The sequence below is a fragment of the Mytilus galloprovincialis genome, chromosome 3, assembly GCF_965363235.1.
Source record: "Mytilus galloprovincialis chromosome 3, xbMytGall1.hap1.1, whole genome shotgun sequence".
NCBI classification, from domain to species: domain Eukaryota; kingdom Metazoa; phylum Mollusca; class Bivalvia; order Mytilida; family Mytilidae; genus Mytilus; species Mytilus galloprovincialis.
Genome location: NC_134840.1, coordinates 61,750,528 through 61,768,757, shown reverse-complemented (window position 1 = coordinate 61,768,757; position 18,230 = coordinate 61,750,528). Strand labels below are relative to the sequence as shown.

The 18,230-nt window shown below is 30.5% G+C and overlaps 1 protein-coding gene across 1 annotated transcript in view; it reads left to right on the top strand.

Moving 5' to 3' along the window:
- The window catches only part of LOC143068560 (DNA mismatch repair protein Mlh3-like), a 30,110-nt gene extending 12,496 nt beyond the window's left edge, over positions 1–17,614 (top strand). Inside the window, exons 3-15 of the mRNA XM_076242717.1 lie at positions 191–4,302; positions 4,916–5,005; positions 5,293–5,448; positions 6,373–6,437; positions 7,175–7,279; positions 8,058–8,109; positions 8,695–8,781; positions 10,712–10,840; positions 11,138–11,268; positions 13,549–13,572; positions 13,791–13,869; positions 14,440–14,582; positions 15,405–17,614. Coding sequence (XP_076098832.1) covers positions 191–4,302; positions 4,916–5,005; positions 5,293–5,448; positions 6,373–6,437; positions 7,175–7,279; positions 8,058–8,109; positions 8,695–8,781; positions 10,712–10,840; positions 11,138–11,268; positions 13,549–13,572; positions 13,791–13,869; positions 14,440–14,582; positions 15,405–15,455 — 5,224 coding nt within the window. The 3' untranslated portion in view covers positions 15,456–17,614. The remainder of the gene's footprint in view (positions 1–190; positions 4,303–4,915; positions 5,006–5,292; positions 5,449–6,372; positions 6,438–7,174; positions 7,280–8,057; positions 8,110–8,694; positions 8,782–10,711; positions 10,841–11,137; positions 11,269–13,548; positions 13,573–13,790; positions 13,870–14,439; positions 14,583–15,404) is intronic.
- The last annotated feature ends 616 nt before the right edge of the window (positions 17,615–18,230 follow it).

The window sequence follows — 18,230 nt, the reverse complement described above, 5'->3', positions numbered from 1 at the left end:
CTTGTAGACAACAAGTACTGAAGTAGGGTGGCAAGTTTAAAGTTACAATTTTATTAAGATACACGTGTATTCATTGAAATGTAAACAAATATTTTGCTCCATTAAGATGTATATATATATTTACTGCTTGATTTGAACATGAGAAAATGATTTTTTTTTGGGGTTATATTAAGTTTTAAAATCCTTTCAGGTATTCGACCAGTAAATGCCATGAAGTAAGTGATTTAGAAAATTTACATTACTTTGGGTACAGAGGGGAAGCTTTGGCCAGTCTGCGAGATATTACTAGTATATTAGAGATCAACTCTCGCTCACAAACCAGTACTCAGACTTTTTGTAAAATATTCCAACAAGGGAGAGCACTGCCAATCTCTGATTCTACTGTTCCCAGATCAAGTGCAGGGACCACTGTTACAGTACATGATCTGTTCTACAACTTACCAGTCAGGAAGAAATGCTGTAATCCAACTTTGGACCTGGAAAAGATTCGTCAGAAAGTTGAGAGTATTGCTCTTATAAAACCATTGATTTCATTGTCATTGCGAAATGACGTGTCTGGTCATGTGGTTTTACAAACTCATAAAACAAATAGTATTTTGAATACATTTACTTATCTGTTTGGACCTGGTAAATCCAAAAGTCTGACAGAGGTTTATGGGAAAGAGGCTGATTTTGCTATAGAGGGTTACATAGGGAAAAAAGGTGCCAATAAAAAGGATTATCAGTTTATTTACATAAATGGGAGAAATGTTCTGAAAACAAAATTACATAAAGTTGTCAATCATCAACTATCAAAGTCATTGATATTGAGAAGAAAACTTGAGCTAATGACTGACAAATTCAGGGGTCACATTATGAATACAAGCCCAACTAAGACTACTGATCAACATGGTATTTATGTATTGAATGTTACCTGTCCTTACAAAGAATATGACATAACATTTGAACCAGCCAAAACCCTTGTTGAATTCAAAAACTTTGATAAGCTTCAACATTGCTTAGAAAAAACTGTGACTGATTTTCTAAAGAAGCACAGTCTTCACTTAGGGATTCTTGCAGAAAATTTTGTGAAGAAAGATCCTAAGGATTTTATCGAGGACAAAAATGGAAAAGAAGAAACATGGAAGACAGACTTTGTTGGGCTGAAATTTAAACCAGAAATAAGTACAAAAGATAGAAATGGATTGTTTTCGAAAATTGTGAAAAGAAAAGTAATATCTGACATATCATCATCTAGTACATTAAGTGAAAGTCCTGACACTGGTTTAACTAGTGATGAAAAAGAATCAAATACAAATGATAAAAACGATACCATTGATATGTTAAAAAAGGATGAACTTTTTACTCCTTTAGATCAGCAAATGAAGGTAACAACTCCAGGTTCTCCCAGACCTGTTGTTATGAATCCAACTACAGAAATAAAATCAAATAGAAATGGAAGCATACGTTTGGATAAAGAAACCAGTAAGGACAACACAATTTCTAAAAGAAAAGATAGCTGCAGTGATGGTGATTTAAGTGAAGATCCAATACCAACCCAAGAAAGAGTCAAAATGTCGGTCAAGAAAAACATTATTTGTATTGATACACCTATAGTAAGGGAAACTAAAATTAACGTGTCATCTTTATCTAAACTCAGAAAAAGAAAAAGTTCAGGAAATAGTACTTTATTAACAAAGAGCATTCTAGAAAAACAAAAGAAATTTACAAAGTTAAAAGAACAACAGAGAGACACTGCAGCTGATACTTTAGAAAACCCAGACTTCAAAAGCGACAATTGTAGTACTGAGTTTGGAGAAATACAAACTGATGTACCTGTTTTCACCTCTTCACTTCAAGGACTAAGGAAGCTTAGAAGTAAAGAACCTGGTAGTATGAAAGGTCAGATATCTGAACATTCTCTTCAAGCTCTACGAAAATATAGGTCACAAAGTCGGGCAACAAAAATGGATCAAGTTACTAACCAACCAATAAATAATGCACAACAAGGTAATGATATGTCAAGAACCTTGTCAAGTAATTGTGAAGACAAAAGTGAAAGAATTGTCACTATCACTGAACCTGCTCCTTGTCATTTGATGGAAAATTCACCTATTAAACATATTAAACAAACTCTTCATGACAGTGAACACTTGGTTGAAGATGACAAAAGCAACGCATCAGTTTCTGTTTTTAACTTGACATCTTTGAAACCTCATGAAAAATTCCTTTGCCAACCTGTTCATGGAGAAGGGGTTGAAGATGATAGATTAAATGATCAGGCAAATTATTTGAAGTATACCAATACAAAATATGAAATGCAACATGAACTTCAACCATCAACTAGTACAGATTTCTCAAAGTCCAGTCCAATTGACATTGAAGAGGCATGTGAGTCCATTGAAAACTGTGTTGCAGAAATTGAAAATATAATTTCAAAATCAAATAATAGAAGTAATTCAATGAATAATTTACAAGAGACATATAAATGTTCACCATCAAGGGAATATGAAAAATTTACAACCATAACAGAGGAGAAAAAGAGCAAACCCAAGTCTTTCATGAGTTCTGATAGATTCATACAAACTGTCCATTCATTTTTACCATCAGAAGGTAGTCAAAGTTACAATACGACACAATCTCCACCAGTTATACTAACACCTTGTGGTGATACTGTCAAACAAGGAGTTTATACCACAGAAACTAAGCAAAAATCCACTGATGCTGATTTATTTTATACAACTTTATCACCGCAACAGTCAGTCAAACAAATATCATCTTTCACTCATAATCAAGACAGTATCCATAGACCATCATCATCACATATAGCAACTATTCATAAACCAAACTGTGTAGATGATTTATCAGATACTAACATTTCTTTGAAAAATAAAAGCAGATTTGAGTCAATGTGCTTTGACAGGGATATTGTAAAGAAAGGAATTGAATTGGATGTAGAAAAACAGGATATTTATGAAACAAATAGAAAAACCAATGAAATATATTCAGTTTCCAAATTTGCCTCCAAAAATCAAGATCTCAGTTTTTTGTCGTATTTTGATGTTACAGAATCAGAAACTCAGGCAGTTCCTCAAACATGTGATAATCAATATATCTGTGATAAAAATGACGTGCCATTTGATGTTTATATGCAATTTATGTGTAAAAAAGCAAAAATAACGTATGATAATGAAATAGACAGTTCATTAGTATGCAATGAAACCATGCCTGATGTGGATGAATCTCAACCCTTCTACAGACAAACGCAGGAATTTGTTGTGTTAGAAGATAGTGGCATTGACAACAATTACAAAGAAATGGAAATATCTGATGATGAAGAGATTGGAATTGACATTAACTTCCAGAAATCTGTTCCTCATTTTGAGAGAAAGACATCAGTTTCACCATGTTTATCAGAAGGATTTTCACCTATAATAGACACAGAAGAATTTTCACTCTCAGATGAAGACTCTCAAAACAACAGTGGACCACATTTTGAAAAAATTCAGGCAATAATAGAACAAAAAAGTCAGACAAATTCTTCTTCAAGTAACTACTTCATGAAAATAGATCAAACTTTTAGTAAAAACATAACTGTGGCAGTAGATAGTAGACTTAATGAAAAATCAGAAGATTTGATGGAAGATCAACATGAAATGCCATCCATTTATATGCCAAAGAAATTGTTTGCATTAGACAGTGTTAAAAGTGAAAACAACCCTTTCTTAGACAATGATAACATTTCTAAGGAATATTCAGCAACAAATTTTGAAGACAGTTGTGATTTACCTAATGAAATATTGTCAAGTTCAAACTCCACAAGTACTAACTACAAACCCAAACACAGTTCATTTAATTCAAATTCTATCACATCAAATACTTATTGGGTCGCTCAGAGTTCTGATGAAATGTTAGATTTTAATTCTAAAAACAGCCAACAAATTCCAAACCAGCATTGCAACGAAACTGATTCTCATGGTATTAGTATGTCAGAAACTTATGAGTTACTAGAAGTGTCAGATACAGATAATGTCTGTAAAGATGTTGATATTGGTGAAAGACAAGTAGGCCATTCATCGCCTCCATCATCAACAGTGAGATCAGATGCAGAACTGTTCTCTCCTGAAGGAGACAGTGAATTGAAAGAAGTTCAAACCCAAGTAACAAAAAATGACAGTGATTCAACAAATTTAGTTACTACACCATGTTCCAAAGGAAAAATTATCACCACTGAAGATTGTTTTTCTCCTGATGGTGATTCAGAACTCAGAAATGTACAATTGGATTGTAAAACTTGGATAGAAATGACAGATCCTGTCTCTGGTAAGCATGTGATATAATGATTACAGGAAAAATGATAAAAAGTAAAATTCAAAACAGAAAGTCCTTAATCAAATGGCTATATCAAAAGCTCAAACACATCAAATGAATGGACAACAACTTTCATGTTCCTGACTTGGTACAGACATTTTCTTATGTAGAAAATTGCAGATTGAACATGGTTTTATAGCTGGCCTTACCTCTCACTTGTATGATTAGATTAAAGTAGAATAAATGTAGGTTCATATAAAATATAGCTTTAAATGACCGGAATGAGGTCTGTAATACTGATCATGAAAAGCAAGAAAACAGGACCTGAAATTTCTATAATGCTTTTCTTTAGTTCATTAGTCACTATTTGATCTTTTGAATTGGTAAATTCAGGACAATTCTTCAGAATGACTCGAGTGGTGTTTTTTTTTATATTTAACAATTACTGCTTATAAATGAAATGTTGTTTTTCTTTTAAAAAAAAATATTCCAGTCAACTTAATGATATTATCAATGAATAGCAAGTAGGTTTCCACATTATTTATAAATATATTCCAAATATTTAATTTTGTTTACATAAATGTATGTTTATTGCAGAAAAAAGAAACATGTTTCTTTTTTTCAGGGACTAAATTGTATGTCAATACAAGAAGTGGACACAGTGTTAAATCAACAGAATGGACACCTCCAGAGGACAGCATTCAACATCAAACAGGTACATGGATTAACCAAAATATCATATACTGTGAATTAAGTTATTTTGTGGATTGAGGAATCACTGTATTTTGGTGGATATTTGATTTCGAGATTTTGTCAAAGTCTGCACACAAATCTATAGAAAATTTGCAATTTTTTGGACATTTGAATTTGTTGTTTACCTGTATCCACGAAATTTGGTATCCAACGAAAATTAATTAACAGTAGTAAAAACACATAAATGGGAGAGAGAAAATCTTGAAAGAAAACAAGATCTTGTAAAAATGGTCATGATGTTCTTTGCAGGTAATCAATACACACCTGTTCATACGGGAAGAAATATTCCAGCTTTATCTCCTAAATCCAGTAAATCATTAAAGAGCTTGATGGATCAACATTTATCTAAGGATGATGATGATCTAGGTTCTATTAAGTGGAAGAATACAGATCAGATTAATGGTGGTAAGCTTTGATTAAGTGATAGTATATAAAATTGTTTAATTTATTATTAACACATTAAACTTACATGGTGAACTTAACTTTGGAATTGGAATTACTTTTTAGCTAAAATATTTCTACGAAGTATAGATATATGCCAATTTGATGTTAACATACATATTTCGACTTAACCCTTTCCTCCATAATGACGCTTTTTGACACCACCCCCTTAACTCCATAATGACGCCTTTTGACGCCTGTGTAGTACCTCAGTTGAAAAGCTTTGACTACAAAATGTCTGCATCAGACTTAAAAAAGTCAGTAACCAATATGAAAAGGATATTCATGAGAATATCTGACTTGAATTTCATTGATGAAATATTCGTTTTTCACAATGCATTAATACTTTAAACCTGATGATTTTTTTTTATTTCAAAAATCCTATGCAAATTAAGTATGTGAAAAAAAAAATCCATGGAGGAAAGGGTTAAAACTGCATAAAATTCTGACGTTCTCTTCAATGATTTAATTACTAAGATTACCATTGATTGCACCTTTTTTAGATGTGTGCACCTATCTGTTCATAAGATTGTCATGTATAATGTTTAAGTTTTTGGTAAAGATAGTTTACCCATATCAATTTGAAACTAAGTACACATGCTCATAATGGTGTGTTAAATTTGATAATTTGTGCAAATTAGGGTTTTTACCAATAAACAAGGAATTGTGATAATGCTATCAGGATAAGGTGTCCATTGAACACACATTATTGTTATAAAATTCATAATTTGTCAGCTATTTGAAAAACAAAGACTTCTTATTCATTTCAGTTGATTTTATTTTGCAAATGTTTTAACCCATGGGAAGGAACTAAATTTAGTTTTTCTATTGATGTCATACAACTTAAAAATATGTGAATTTAACACGTGTTTTTTCTTTTCTTTTCAGAAACACGTAAAGTAGAGGATCTGTTTAAAGAATGGGAAAATCCTGTTTTTAATATGCCAGCAAAGGTAATTTTTTTTTAGCATGAATGTGTTTTTTTAAACACTTCTACATTGTCTTTATATACACTAAAAATCAAACTGATCAAAGGTACCAGGCTTATAATATTGTACACCAGATGCCAGTTACATCTACAAAAGATTCACCAGAGACACTTGAATCATAAGGTTGAAAAGTTAAATAAAGTGTCCATTTTCACTAAACTAGAACACAATTTTATTTAGGGGCACCCTAGAATTTCTTAAGCGGTAGTTTACTTTCAGCTTCACTGGTACCATTAAATGTTGATTTTATCTTTTTTATGCAGATGATACATTGAAGGATGATCTAAATTTTTTCAAACACATTTGAGTATTCGATTTGAAAAATTTATAATTTATTTTGGTTTTAGCACTTGCGAAATCTGAAAAGGGAGCTATGCAGTTTCAGAAGTGGTTTAAAACAGGGTCAGTAGTTTGAAAATGTAGTGAGTTATCGATATCTCCCTATTTTGTAAAAGCTGTAGACTTCATTTCTGAACAATCTGCAGAAAAATCCAAATCTGAGATCTGAGACTATCTCAACACATAAAAGCCCTATATCTGATTTAATACAGAGACTTCCTCTTTCCTAAATAGTCCAGTATATTAGGGTATATAAACCTACTGAGGAGAATGTTGCTTCCAGCCCTTGAGACTGCTTTTTATTTTATAAGCTGGCTGTTTTTATTTTGTTTCCTCTCTATTTTGTTAATTCTATATTACAGAGCATGCCAACAACACAGATAAGTCACATGACCAGAGCAAGTACCAAAGCTCATCAAGCATTGAATCCATATGTCTTTGATAAGGATATGTTACAGAATTTTAAGGTAAATTAGTTTGATTATCAAATAACTTCTAAATTACTATTTAGAGACAGAGTTTTATGAGTCCCAATTCCTTAAAAATTGCCAATTTATGTTATGTGACATTTATTTATCTTTAGAATTCATTCTTATTTGTAATTTTTATAATAATTATGTTTGTAACAACTTATAACCAAGAAAATATTCAAATAACAAAATTGGATAATAAAAAAACAACCTAAGATTTCAAACAACAATGCACTTCAACATGAAAATGTAATTTACCTGAAAAATCCACAGAGAGGGATAAATACCTTTTTTCTTCAACCGTAATTGTAAACACATTTATTATTTTTCATGATATTTGCCCAAATAAGTTTTCAAATTGTTGTTCAACAAAAAACCTTGAATCTCTGATTTCAAAAAGAAAACAAATGTATATAAATGAAAGATAAAGAAAGTTTATATAACCTAGGATCTGGAAAACATTTGTCTATGTTATGAATGTCCCAAAATTGATCCTGACTGACAAATATGACTGATGAGGCCTTTGATGTATGGGAACCAATATAAATATAATGTTTTACTTTATTTAAATGTTGTATTAACCAAATGTATATTAAAATCTAATTTAGTTATAAAATTTAATCATTATTAATTTATTTGATGGAAATTAATCAAATCAAATATTGAATTAAATCACAGTTGTAAGTAAGTATTTGATAGATATGTATTGAGCTCATAAACAGTTATTAAGTATGTACAATTTAACTCAGTTATACTAATTTAACATGTATTGCAGGTACTTGGACAGGTTGATAACAAGTTTATTGCATGTTCATTGCAAATAGGAGGTATGTTATAACATTAAAGCATATGCATGTAAAGAGCAATGAAGAAAATGTAAGACTTTTTTAAATGACAGCATATTGTTTTAATATTATCTTTACAATGCCTTGTTTGCATGCAAATTTTACCATGAATATAGAGAAGCAGAACAAGGAAAACAATTTGAAATTCTCTATTATAAAAAATACTTTAACTGATTTATCTCCCCTTATGTATCAAAGTTGAAAAAAATGGAATCAAACAAAATTGTTGTGTTTTTGTGAAAATACAGTCGTAAATATGATAAAACATGTAATTTTCATGAATATTAACATTAACATGAAAATTCTTTCACATGAATTACATACTACTCTCAAAATTTGCACATTTCATTAAAGATCTTGACCAATTATTATCTGCTACTTCAAAATCCAAGATTGAGGAAGACACCCCAGCCACCTTAAAAGTGTTTTGTTTGGTCAGTTGAAATAATCAGTTTATAACTTAGAATATCAAGATCCTTGTAAGAAAAAAGACTAAATGTACTGTATATTATAAAACAGATAGTTAAACTTATTGATAAATTAATTTAAAATGGTTTATATCTACAGAAAGCAGCTCCAGTGATAAAGAAATGCTGTGTTTGATTGATCAACATGCAGCTCATGAAAGGGTCCGACTTGAAACTTTCACCAAAGGTAAAAATCAGTTTCAGAAAGTTATACAGTAATACTTAATTATGGCTAAATTGCAATCCATCTTGCCTGTTCTTCCAATAATTATTTTACTCACACTTCTCAGGAACTACTGAACATAATGACTTCATAATTGATCAGCTGTTTAACAGTTATTTAGTTGTTAATTTTTTAGCATTTGTTTGTGTTCAGTCAGACATTTTCTACCTGTTTTTTTTTAATATTTGAGATTTTCAATACATTGAATAAATTTTAAATCTTCATTACACATTTCTTGAGTACTATTTGTTGGGTATGAATACATATAAGATCAGCAGCTGGACTGATTACTTATAAAGTATAAACATTTTTTTTTTTTTCAACATCTCCTTTTTCATTTTCCAATACTTTTATTTACAAGTGGGGTAGAATTTCTTGTTGAAAGCTTTTCAAGACTTGGCAGAGATCCATCTATTGGTTCTCTTGATAATTAGCCAGTTTATGAACAGGGAGTATTTTTGAATCTCTTGTAAAGTGAATGGACACACTGATGGTTGAATCAAAACTACTAATTACCTACTATGGATTCATTTTTATTCGTTGGATACCAATTTTAGTGGATTTTGTGGGTACAGGTTAGACATGAATGGAAATTTCCAACAATTTAAAAATGTTCTATTGCTTAGTATGCAGACTTTGACAAAACCACGAAATTATGTATCCTAAAAAATGCCAGATTTCCTCAGTCTGCGAAATCGAAATACACAAAAATGAATCCACAGTATTAAACTGGCAAATTATATTTTACTTTGGAGACATGATTTATTGACCATTAGACATTAAAGATGGTTGTTTTTTAAACACCTAACTTGGGAATGAATAGATAGTCCAGTCAATCTAGCATTAATTTGACCCTCACCTGAAAGTAATTGCAACAGAAGATTTAAAAGTTTTAATCTTTAACATAATACCCCAAATATATACAGAAAAAAGTCCCATAAAATCTTACTTGAGGAAGACTAAAGAAAATCACCATTTAAAATTCCTATGGAGATTTGCATTGAAAAGGGAGATAACTCTTGCAAAAATGCAGAAATATCAATAAAAATTGATACAAAATTATAACTTAACCGCTTCTATTCATTAGAATGTCTTGATTCTTGTTTTTTTTAGCGGTCTTTAGAGTGTAACAAACAACTCTAAAGGTGTTTTCATATCTTTTATCAAGCTATAATCTAGATTTTGTAATTCAATAGCTGACAATTTATTGAATTTTTCAACATGTCAAGGTAAAGAATCTCAAATTCAATAAAATTAATTAAGCATGTATTTATTGAATTTTTCAACATATCAAGGTAAAGAATCTTAAATTTGATAAAAATAATTAAGCATGTATTCTTCTTTTTGTGGTTTAAAGTTTCCTTAGACAAGTAAGATGCTGAAAAAATATAATATACCGATATAAACAATACCAAATTTCACATTATTTTTTCAAAATGGTCACAAAGCCACAAATTTGCATTTTCTTTAATGAAAAATGCACTAAAAAATTAAACTACCCATAACACTTCGGTTTTGTACATTTCACGAGCAGAAGATTATATAATTTAGTCAAATACAAACTTATTACCCCATCAAAGTATCATACTTTACATAAATTTCAAGAAAATCAACCAAAAACTGACCAAAAAAAGACTCATTTTTGCAGAGTTATCTCCCCTTCCAATGTTAATTTCCATAGGAAATTAGAAATGCTGATTTTGAGTTTTCCTCAAGTTAGATATAATGGGACTTTTACCTGTGTATATTAAGGGCTTAATGCTATAGATTAGAACTAAAACATTTTCTGTTGCAATTAGTTTGAGGTTCAATCTTAGTTTGACTGGACAAATATACACTATGTGAAAATCTATCATAAGACGATAACACATCTTAATTTTGTACATGTTTGTAGAGGCCTATGTTGTGCAGGATGGTGAAAAGACGATATGTTATACAGAACTTGTATCAGATGAAGAACTGACCTTTCCTGAACAGGTTATTAGAGTAATCACATCTTTTACTGAAGAATTTAGTAGAATAGGTATGATTTTTAGTCCTGATTGTTTTCCTAAGCTATGTGTTCACATGAATAAGAACTTTCACTGAGTTGTTTCATTTTGTATCACCCTCAGCTTTGATTTCAATCAATGACGTCTCATAGTCATCTTTTATTCTGTGAGAGAAGTTTTTTATAGTGAAACTATTTACATACAAGAAATAAAGTTTTTGTTTAAACAAAATGTCTACAATTGTTGAGCATGACAAGTATCTTATATATTTTTCTTCTTTTTGCTTTTGAGTTGTAATATTTTATTTAAAAAGTTTATTTGGTTTATAGGTATAAGATTTTCATCAGATAAGAAGAACCGAGATAGTATAAAGCTACATACAGTTCCCTCATGTTTTGTACAGAAAGATCAGAGCAGTGGGAAGATCAGAAAAGACACATCAGCAATAAAAGCTGCAGAGGTTAGTTTTATTAGTTTAGAATTGTAGCTTTATGTTTGAAGACCATATCTTCATTTTGTTTCATTATAGAAAATGTTCTGTTAATAAAAGAAAGATGTAGTGTAACAAATACACTGGTCTCGGATATTGATTTCAGATAAAATACACTAAATCTGTTTGAATAACTAAAATAAAACTAATTTTGAAGCTTTCCTTTTGTTAGATAAGTACCATATATACTTTCTCATACCAAGTAGACTACATATTTTATCCTTAACACTGATCACAACTATCATAAAGTGAAGTATTCTTCCTCCAATTATTTTTATACGACTGCAAAAATTGAAAATTTTTTGGTCATATATTGGTATCACGTTTGCGTCGTCGTCGTCCTCGTTGTCGTCCGAATACTTTTAGTTTTCGCACTCTAACTTAAGTAAAAGTGAATAGAAATCTATGAAATTTTAACACAAGGTTTATGACCACAAAAGGAAGGTTGGGATTGATTTTGGGAGTTTTGGTCCCAAGATTTTGGGAATTAGGGGCCAAAAAGGGCCCAAATAAGCATTTTCTTGGTTTTCGCACTATAACTTTAGTTTAAGCAAATAGAAGTCTATGAAATTTTGACACAAGGTTTATAACCACAAAAGGAAGGTTGGGATTGATTTTGGGAGTTTTGTTTCCAACAGTTTAGGAATTAGGGGCCAAAAAAGGGCCCAAATAAGCATTATTCTTGGTTTTCGCACAATAACTTTAGTATAAGTAAATAGAAATCAATGAAATTTAAACACAAGGTTTATAACCACAAAAGGAAGGTTGGGATTGATTTTGGGAGTTTTGGTCCCAACAGTTAAGGAATAAGGGGCCAAAAACGGGCCCAAATAAGCATTTTTCTTGGTTTTTGCACCATAACTTTAGTATAAGTAAATAGAAATCTATGAAATTTCAACACAAGGTTTATGACCATAATAGGAAGGTTGGGATTGATTTTGGGAGTTTTGGTCCCAACAGTTTAGGAATAAGGGGCCCAAAGGGTCCAAAATTAAACTTTGTTTGATTTCATCAAAAATTGAATAATTGGGGTTCTTTGATATGCCGAATCTAACTGTGTATGTAGATTCATAATTTTTGGTCCCGTTTTCAAATTGGTCTACATTAAGGTCCAAAGGGTCCAAAATTACACTTAGTTTGATTTTAACAAAAATTGAATCCTTGGGGTTCTTTGATATGCTGAATCTAAAAATGTACTTAGATTTTTTATTATTGGCCCAGTTTTCAAGTTGGTCCAAATCGGGGTCCAAAATTAAACTTTGTTTGATTTCATCAAAAATTGAATAATTGGGGTTCTTTGATATGCCAAATCTAACTGTGTATGTAGATTCTTCATTTTTGGTTTCGTTTTCAAATTGGTCTACATTAAAGTCTAAAGGGTCCAAAATTAAACTAAGTTTGAATTTAACAAAAATTGAATTCTTGGGCTTCTTTGATATGCTGAATCTAAACATGTACTTAGATTTTTGATTATGGGCCCAGTTTTCAAATTGGTCCAAATCAGGATCCAAAATTATTATATTAAGTATTGTGCAATAGCAAGAAATTTTAAATTGCACAGTATTCAGCAATAGCAAGAAATCTTCAATTGCACAGTATTGTACAATAGCAAGAAATTTTCCATTACACAGTATTGTGCAATAGCAAGAAATCTTCAATTGCACAGTATTGAATTGCTCAAAGGCAAAACAAAAATTTTAAGTCCATTAGACCACATTCATTCGTGTCAGAAACCTATGCTGTGTCAACTATTTAATCACAATCCAAATTTAGAGCTAAATCCAGCTTGAATGTTGTGTCCATACTTGCCCCAACCGTTCAGGGTTCAACTTCTGGGGTCGTATAAAGCTGCGCCCTGCGGAGCATCTGGTTTTTATTAAAACTTTACCTTAAACAAATTTTAGACTATTAACTGAGAGCTTCAGTAAAAAATATGGATACAAGATATAGTCTTTGGTGGCCTATTTTAGGTAACTAATTTGGAAATTGAACAGAATCAGATTTTAGATAGGGATTTTATTTTTAGACTATTGACTGAGAGCTTCAGTAAAAAATATGAATACAAGATATAGTCTTTGGTGGCCTATTTTAGGTAACTAATTTGGAAATTGAACAGAATCAGATTTTAGATAGGGATTTTATTTTTTAGCACTAAAAAATATTGCTGCTTCTTGTTTATAGAGTAGAATATTTTTTGTTTGTTTTTATTATTAATATCCTTACATTTATTAATTTATATGTATTTTGCAGGTTTTAATAAAAGAATATGCTGAGGTAAGTCATTCATTATATAACCTGATGCTTTTATCACTTTAAACTAGGTAATCTTTGAAAAAAGTTTGAAGATACTTGTATTCAAGTATTTAAATTGGGGTTTTTCGGAATAAGTATTTGAAATTTTTTCCATAAATGATGTTAAGAACCAAAGTTTGTATATTAATGCTATTTCACCACTCTAATAGTTATAATTATTAGAAATTTGTCTGTTTCAGGTTTTACAAGATACCAGAGGTTCACGAGGAAGAATGCCAAACACTATACATAAAGCACTCTGTTCACAAGCTTGTCATGGTAATCTCTTTATAGAAAAAAAATGTAGCTTTGTTTTATTCAGTTTTGGAAATAGACAGACAATTTTCTTTCATTGATAGAACTTGAACAAAAGAAAAATCAGAAATTAAGTATAATTCTCTCTTTATATCAAACCAGTAAATACTTGACAGGATATGATCTGGCATTATTTTTTAGAAATAAATCAAATGCCTTTTTACTTTAATGTAAATAAAGTAGAAAATTCTACATTTGCTCGCCTCGTTTAGTTGCTGTGTCATTGGCAATATCTTGGCAACACCAATTGTTGTATGGCATCATTGGAATGAACTTACAGGATTACTTTCACATGCAAATAGTTGCTTTTTTTTACTAGTCTTTCATTGCAAACAAAGTATTAAGTTAATGAATCATCGTGTCATTGCAACTTCTCCTTTATGGCTTATTGAACATTTTATATGTTTATAAGATGATGTACATCATTTGGTCTGTGTCTTTGGATTTTTTTCTTTGGGAAAAGTGGTTATTGGGTTGCTTGCTTGACAGGTTTGTATCTAATCAGCTTATTGATTCAAAATAATATAATTTTAGGAGCCATTAAATTTGGTGATCCTTTAACGTTACATGAGTGTGAGGAACTGTTGAAGTCATTGACTAAATGTAAACTGCCATTCCAATGTGCCCATGGTAGACCATCAGTTGTTCCTTTGATTCAGCTTGGAGACAGACATCAGGTTTGTTTAAACATACCTTTACATTGATTATGTATAGTTTCTTTCTAAAATACTCATGAAAGAATTTGTTCCTTGAGGTTCAGGTTGACACCTGGTGGTCTGCTCACATACTGGTATCCTGATTCAGCTTAAAATAACAGTTTGCACAAAAATCTGTTCCTTCTACTAGTCTATAAAGACCAGTGACATTTTCCTTATTGTTTTGCAAATACAGTGTCTAAGGCATCAGGACTAGGGGGTAACAGTGAAGACTGTTAAAATTATCCACATCATTTTAATTGTAAGATAAATAATAATTGATATACTTCAATGCATATATATGTTTTGACATTATTTAGAATATAGACAGTAATAAAGGACGTCCTTACCTATGTGGTAGTTTGTCTTTATTATTAAAGGATCATAGTTTAAAAGCCTGCACACACTAATCAATGTTGGTATTTAGTTAGTACAGGGAAACCAAGATTTTAAAGATTCAACATATTACAAATGTTCTATAGGAATATATGCTCACTTCAGGAAAACCAAGAATTCAAAAATACACAATATGAAAGTTTTCTCAATCTAATAAAAACAGTACCCACAAAAGTAAATGCATCCACAGTATATATAATCTGTTGTGAAATATTGTTCATTTTGTTTCTTACAAATAATAGATGGATATATCACACCAAAAATAAAAGACCTGAACACTTACATACATAGCTAAATTGTTTAATGTTTTTACAATTACTTTCTGTAATTGTTTTTTATGATATTGATGCAGCATTATATCTGTAATAATATTTAAAAAGTTAACAGTGCCAGATTTTATCATTTCAGGAAAAGAAAAGACCAAATTTATGGAAGGTTGCTAAGCATTTGCAGCAGTGATGAAAATGTTGCAGACACAAGATGAGAAGAGACCAAAATGTAGACTTGTTAGCTGTTATAATTTAGTTATGTAAAGATCAATTTTTATACAACCACAAAAATTGAAAATTTTTTGGTCGTATATTGGTATCACGTTGGCGTCACGTCGTCGTCGTCGTCGTTCCGAATACTTTTGATTTTCGCACTATAACTTTAGTTTAAGTAAATAGGAATGTATGAAATTTAAACACAAGGTTTATAAACATACAAGGAAGGTTGGGATTGATTTTGGGAGTTTTGATCCTAACAGTTTAGGAATTAGGGACCAAAAGGGGCCCAAATAAGCATTTTCTTGGTTTTCGAACTATAACTTTAGTTTAAGTAAATAGAAATCTATGAAATTTTGACACAAGGTTTATGACTACAAAAGGAAGGTTGGGATTGATTTTGGGAGTTTTGGTTCCAACAGTATAGGAATTAGGGGACAAAAAAGGGCCCATATAAGCATTATTCTTGGTTTTCGCACCATAACTTTAGTATAAGTAAATAGAAATCTATGAAATTTAAACACAAGGTTTTTTTACCATAAAAGGAAGGTTGGGATTGATTTTGGGAGTTTTGGTCCCAACAGTTTAGGAATAAGGGGCCCAAAGGGTCCAAAATTAAACTTTGTTTGATTTCATCAAAAAATTAATAATTGGGGTTCTTTGATATGCCGAATCTAACTGTGTATGTAGATTCTTATCAAAAAAACCTTTTACTTGCAATTTGAATATTGATAAATAAGTGTTCTTTATTAAAACTATGGAACTATGGAAAAAAAAACCAACGAACTGTAAATGTATTGTAAAAGATCATTTCTTTATTTATTAAGATATTATGTGAACGATGAGACATAGAATATATCAGTGTTTAAAGGCCCTTTTTAGGTAAATTCAAAAATGGGAGGGGAGGTTTGGATGATTGGTGCAAAATTCTGCATTCTACTAATTTCAAGACACTCACCTTGAATTCCAGAAATATAAAATTCATATTCAGAATTTTCTTGATATTCCTTCGTGGTGATATTGTAGTGTACACATACTGAATCAGATACAGTTCAAACAAAATAGTGACTTAAATAATTTGTAATGATTCTTAGGATGTATGATTAAAAACCGGCACCCTTGCTATAAGTATGGTTTGATTATACTAGTAGGTCGTGGAATTTCCTCATGAAGTTGCTGTGATAAATTTGTAGTCTCAACAACTTACAAGTAGAAACTTTTGATTGATCATTAAAATAGGTTAGCAATGAAAACCCTTTTAAAATGTCAGTTGAAACAATAAAATAAAGAAAAACTGTATAGAAATCAAATTGAGCACTTGAAGAGCAACTCTTTGTGGAACCTTTTTTTTATATTATTAACAAGCCCATTTAAAAAATAATTTTTCACAACTTACATATGTGCAGTTACTATAAGATTTGATATTTTAATGTGTTTTGAGTCTTTCATCAATGTTTTGTAGTGATTGGTACTGTGCATTTCTAATTCATTTTGATTTTGTAAAAATGAGTGATCAGGAATGTGTGTATTAATGATTGAGAACTTTAGAAAATACAAATTAAAATACTTCTATATTTTTTGATGAGCAAAATTTAACCTGAAACACTTTTGTTTTCAGAATTATTTATATTTTTGATTGCAGAAACATTGTATCTTTGGGATAGTTATAACAGATGAATGCTAGACAATAATAAGTTAAGATGACAGTTTCTATTTTTTAAAGAGTTAAAATGACACTAACCATGTAAAATGTTAACAGAAACATCTTATGCCTTCATTTATAGTAAATATTATAGAAATATATACACTTTCTAACAAATATTATGCCCCACCTATGATGATTAAGGGGCATTATTAAGTTTTCTGGTCTGGGCTTTCAATCCTTCTGTCCCAAGTTTTGGTGAAAAGTATATTCAACCATTCATTGTCATATCAACTTGAAACTTAGTTTTTCTCTTAATTTAGAATTTTCCAAACTTTAATATAGGCATATATGAGTAAGTTTGGTTTTTAGTCTGATGAGTAATACAGGCTCACTTAACTTTGTTATAAACAAAAATATGCTGGTTATATTGTAAGAATATTACCTCAGATATAGCTGTGATAACTAAACTGTGATATTTTATTGTTTAATAAAAAAAAATTCTATTAATTGTACTGTTTGAATATAGGCCATTTCCTCTGCTTGCATGAAAACACTTTTTAAAGCTTTTGCTTCTGACGAAAAAAATTATACAAACATGTCAGCTACATTAAAATGAAATCAGACTAATGGCTTGACTTAAAAGTCTCCTTCATAAAAAAAAAACTACAAAAGCATTCAAAAGAAACAGGAGCATTGGAGAAATTGTTAAGAAACACTTGAAATAAATCTATGTCGCCCAATATAAATTAATTAGACAGTTACACTAAAACCAAAGGAAGGTGCACTGACAATGAAAAATGCATATTTAAACGTATTTTAAACTTAATCCAATTAAACAAATCAGTTATCCATACTTTGATAAAAGTAGGATTATAAATAAAATGTACAATAATAAACAGATAAAGAATAAAAAAACCAATAAGGACGACCTCTGAAGAGAGTTTCCTGGAATATAATTCTGAAAGAACTCATCACAATGCACACTAACACGTAATCAATGATAGGTTGGAAATGTGATCCATACTATAAATTGGTGGATATTGGATCAATATATCTATAATTTATGCAAATAATTAATCAACTGAAAAATTGAGATTTTCAGAG